This window comes from Echinococcus granulosus (genome assembly GCF_000524195.1).
Source record: "Echinococcus granulosus chromosome Unknown EG_S00114, whole genome shotgun sequence".
In the NCBI taxonomy this organism is placed as follows: Eukaryota; Metazoa; Platyhelminthes; class Cestoda; order Cyclophyllidea; family Taeniidae; genus Echinococcus; species Echinococcus granulosus.
In genome coordinates this window covers 10337-14876 of record NW_020170494.1, presented here as the reverse complement: position 1 = coordinate 14876, position 4540 = coordinate 10337, and the positions used below count along the sequence as shown (strand labels likewise).

The following is a 4540-nucleotide window of genomic DNA, read 5'->3' as shown; positions in this document are numbered from 1 at the left end:
GCCACTGACCCAAATGGGAAATGGGAAGGAGCTAGGCGAAACGATGAAGGAGAAGCGAAAATGTACGAATGTTGGCGGAACCACAGGCGCCATGTTACATCCATCCTCTCACCCCTTTGTTAGTCCAGAGGTTATGTTGAATTCGAGATGGATCGAGGATGAACACGAGCAGAAAATGGGTAGGGAGTATGCAAGGGAGGAAAAATTGAGGACACACCGGTGCATCTTCTCAAACGTGAGGACATTCAGTCTGCAGCATTAGTCTCCGATCTCATAACTTCCGCATTCCTAGCCCTGTTAACACTCCGGTATAACCATGCTATAGAATCACACCTGGTGCGACCTCTTGGAGTAACACTAAGAAAGGGAAAATCCCCCCAGTTGCACAAGCATCTGCAGTTAGTGTGAATTACATAGCCCACTCACTGGCCACCGACTCACGATTTGTGAATTTATGCTGTCAAGCAAAACTCCAGGATGCTAGAACACATTCAAATTGGTTTGCAATGGGGTGCACGTTGCATGGCAGAAATTGGAGCAATGATGCATAATTACCATTCATAAACCACAGATTTAGCAACCTTTTAATGTTTCCATATTTCATAGCAACACCCGGCAATTGGAGCACAAGCACAAACGATAAGTTACCCGACTTTGTTAAACACTTTGAAATTGGTTAACAATTGGGATTGCTGTGAAAGCCTTACCAAATCATGCTACTTAATTTTTTTCGGTAAATCTGTTGTCAGTAGCACCGAAGAGGGGTTGGAAGAGGTTTGGTCCCTGAGGTGTAATATTTGTCACACCGCCGATCATGTATTCCACTCTCATTTTGTACCTTATTTATCTCACACCATCTCATTGAGAGTGAATTCTACACCATTGTTAAGGCAGCCCTCTTCAATAGTGGTAAAGTCCTGAAGATAGTAACCTAAATCTCTGCCATACTTTTCCAACGATCCGCAATTATTGTAACATCGAAATTTAAGTCCCCTCGGAAACCAAGAAAATGACCATTGTAAACTAAGAATAGTATTATAAAACTAGAGAATTACTAATTCTCACGTCCTTTCTTCGGACCCTTTGGACAGTAAGGGAAACAGATTCGCCGAGGCTTTCTGAAGATGCTTCGAATACGTCTACGTATACTCCGTCGGATGCGACGCCATCCAGCCGACATGAGGACACTTCCCTGTCTATCAGTCTCATCGGGCCCTTCAGCCAACTCCTCTCCTTCCTCCTCCATGTTCTCCATCTCTTCGGTCACTTCCTCACCCTCCGTGTGGTCGGGCACCTCGAACAAGTCCGCCTCCAATTTCCGCGCTGTCTCGATATCTGTCACTACGGTAGCAGCTGCGCGATGTGAGGCGAATGCAAGAAGGAGAAGAAAGTACACCAGAATCGAGTGTGATCGCATGTTATGATTTGGTGGCGTTAACGGCGACCGCGTATGAACATGATGTGTACCGCCTGCATCACATATTTATATGCTCAGTCAAGCGTTTGTTTAACTTTTTGTAGTCATTGTTTATTAGGGCGGGCGGTTTTGATAACACACCACTATTACATTGGATAGCAGATGCTGTGTACACTGATCACGCCCTCGTCACTTGGTACCCATTTGTCTTAGTGAATAGGCAAGCATCGCCGCTATGTGGTAAGCATAACAAATGCGCAAAATCGGCTTTAACCTAAAAATGAATGCAATTGTTGAACGAGATACTTAAATAAACACGAACACATTAAATAATTTCTACGGGTGTTATAATGGAAGACCAGTACTAGTCCAGTATAGAGTGCGTCAAATACCTTGTTTTAGGACTAATTGCGGGTGATAAGAAATTGCATTTTTATGCACCATGGCTACAAAGAATGTTTTAGTACTGGAAGAAATGTAAGGCCTTTTTTGGGTGAGTACAAAGACATTGCAAGATAATCAGAAATATTTAGGCAGGCGAGGGAAATGGTCAACGGCCATATACTTTTTTTAAATCAATCCAGGAAGACATTAGATTTCACAGGTATAGTTAAATGCGTCCATTGCTCAGACCCATAAAGGACAGTAGTTGTTACATCAAGTGTCATTCGTAAGAACATTAAGCTAACAGTGAAACCACCTAATCAGACACCCACCACTACGTGGTGTCACGAAGCTAATGCTGTGTATTCAATGCCATAACCCCATTTTCTGTCATTTCAGCGATTATTCTTAGTTTTCTCGCTATTTTGATGCGATACATATTGCGATAAATGAGTTCAAAAATTGTACGAGGTTTCAAACGTGCTTTCCCCACTTGTTCAGAGCTGTCGACAGAAACAAATAGCGAGAAAGAATTTAGGAATCGACAGGATCCCAACAGTACTTTCTTTATGTTGACAGCCTTCGCAGAATCAGTCATTAACATCTGTCGCCAAACTCTGTGACCGTAAAACATACCTAAGGGAATCTTTGAAAGGCCATATTATGAACGTACATAATAATTGGGCAGTTTAGTTTAGGTCGAATAAGCAACATTAATTACCTGGGCTCATTTATCCACATTTAAATGAATGGCCAAATTTTTGTATCATATGGATTATGAGAACTGACTTATTCTTCCCATTAATTCAATCCCCTCCCTTTTTACTCCTGGGGGTCGTAAAAGTTGTGTCTCTTTGGCTAAAAGAGATTTGTCGGCCTTGCAACTTTAAATGTGTGTGTTCAGTAGTCGCTCTTGTTTGGTCTCCATTATGTTGTTATGGCATCCTATTTTAGTTACAGCCATCCCGTACTTCTGTGTGCTAACAGAATGCCCCCTTCAATACAAATTTACATTAGTAAGTCTCAAGAGATGGCATTGAATGCTGGATTGTGCCTTGCCATTTGCTGGGTGTCGCATCTGACCATCGCAGAAGGAAGGCGGCTGTTATGGGAAAATCGGAGGTGACTCACAAAAGTTGCTGCCAAATCCTCATCGGCTTCCGTAAAGCTCATAATTTTTGCTTTCCATAGTCTCAGCAACGAAGCAATCCTAGCTATCTGTACCCCGATCTGAGAGTATGATGTGTCAGTCTGCTATTGGACAAAAGGTGACCGGTATATTGAGCCTCCTTTTGTGGACAACGTTAGTCCTCTCAAAAACAAATCGTAAATTAAGCTCGTTTTGGTGCGGTTCGCCTTTGTTCAGGCGTGATACTTACGAATCCTTACACAGATACCACGCGTACGATACTTCGCATAAACGAAATTGGGAACAAAGATATGTATTCAACATAGGGAGAATATTATTCATTAATGCTAGTACATGTGACAAATTTAATTCAGATTTTCGGATAGTGTGTCCCTTACAAGGCAAAACGCATTACACAGAAAATCTTGTGAGCAATTGTTCTCAAGTTTGGATAATGTTCAGGTGCAGGTATAAATCTCAAATCCTTAACATTTTAATACCATCCCTTCTGACTGTGATATACGTCGTTATGTTTATAAAATTGTTAGCAGTTCTCAAAGGAATTTCGCCCATTAAGTCGCATCTGGTCTTCCTCCGTTATTGGCCTTCAATTCAAACTCCAGAATTCAGGAATTTGCAAAAGCCATGGAGGTTTTGAAATGCGCTTACTGCCGAACAGAGTCCATTTTACAGCAGTCTAAAATTTTCCTGCAGTACTATGTAAAATGAACGTAGTCTCATAGCGATAGAGAATAATCGTTTCATCCTCACAGTCGGTGCCAAGTAAGATGACTAAAATAATTATGCTAAACCAGAGGACTGCTTTTAATTTCTGCTGCTTCGGTTACCAAACGGATGACGCACAGCCATGTAACTAGTCTCTCATCCCTTTGGTGCACTTTCAGTATGGGCCATTCTAGAGTCGAATGTCTTTCTGATGTCTTCAGAAGTAATTCTGGTATTTGTGAAGGCCCATCACCTAGTAACGATGCTTGCCCATTCATCAGTACGATGTGTACCAAACGACATTGGCTTAATTAGTTTCGACCATATCTGCTGTCAACGGCGATACTTAAGTATTGTCAAAGCCACTCACTCTTATGTGATGTGATTTTCAAACGGTAGACAAAGGCTTGACTGAGTACTCAAACATGAGACATGGGCGGTGCACACAATGTTCCTATGTGGTTATCGTTAACATCACTAAACCACAACATGCGATCACACTCGATTCTGGTGTACCTTCTTCTCCTTCTTGCATTCGCCTCACATCGCGCAGCTGCTACCGTAGTGACAGATATCGAGACAGCGCGGAAATTGGAGGCGGACTTGTTCGAGGTGCCCGACCACACGGAGGGTGAGGAAGTGACCGAAGAGATGGAGAACATGGAGGAGGAAGGAGAGGAGTTGGCTGAAGGGCCCGATGAGACTGATAGACAGGGAAGTGTCCTCATGTCGGCTGGATGGCGTCGCATCCGACGGAGTATACGTAGACGTATTCGAAGCATCTTCAGAAAGCCTCGGCGAATCTGTTTCCCTTACTGTCCAAAGGGTCCGAAGAAAGGACGTGAGAATTAGTAATTCTCCAGTTTTATAATACCATTCTTACG

The 4540-nt window shown here is 42.7% G+C and overlaps 2 protein-coding genes across 2 annotated transcripts in view; one reads left to right on the top strand and one right to left on the bottom strand. All coding sequences in view use genetic code 11, as the record gives it.

Annotated features, from left to right (window-relative positions):
• Window positions 1-1054: 1054 nt before the first annotated feature.
• EGR_08648 (hypothetical protein) lies at window positions 1055-1417 on the bottom strand (the record flags this gene model as incomplete). The annotated part of the gene is made up of 1 exon (XM_024497897.1): window positions 1055-1417. One exon carries the CDS (start codon window positions 1415-1417, stop codon window positions 1055-1057), a length of 363 nt encoding a protein of 120 aa, XP_024347667.1.
• A 2671-nt stretch (window positions 1418-4088) lies between these two features.
• The window catches only part of EGR_08647 (hypothetical protein), a gene marked incomplete at both ends in the record, with an annotated part of 2159 nt that continues 1707 nt past the window's right edge, over window positions 4089-4540 (top strand). Inside the window, one exon of the mRNA XM_024497896.1 lies at window positions 4089-4497. Coding sequence (XP_024347666.1) covers window positions 4089-4497 — 409 coding nt within the window. The remainder of the gene's footprint in view (window positions 4498-4540) is intronic.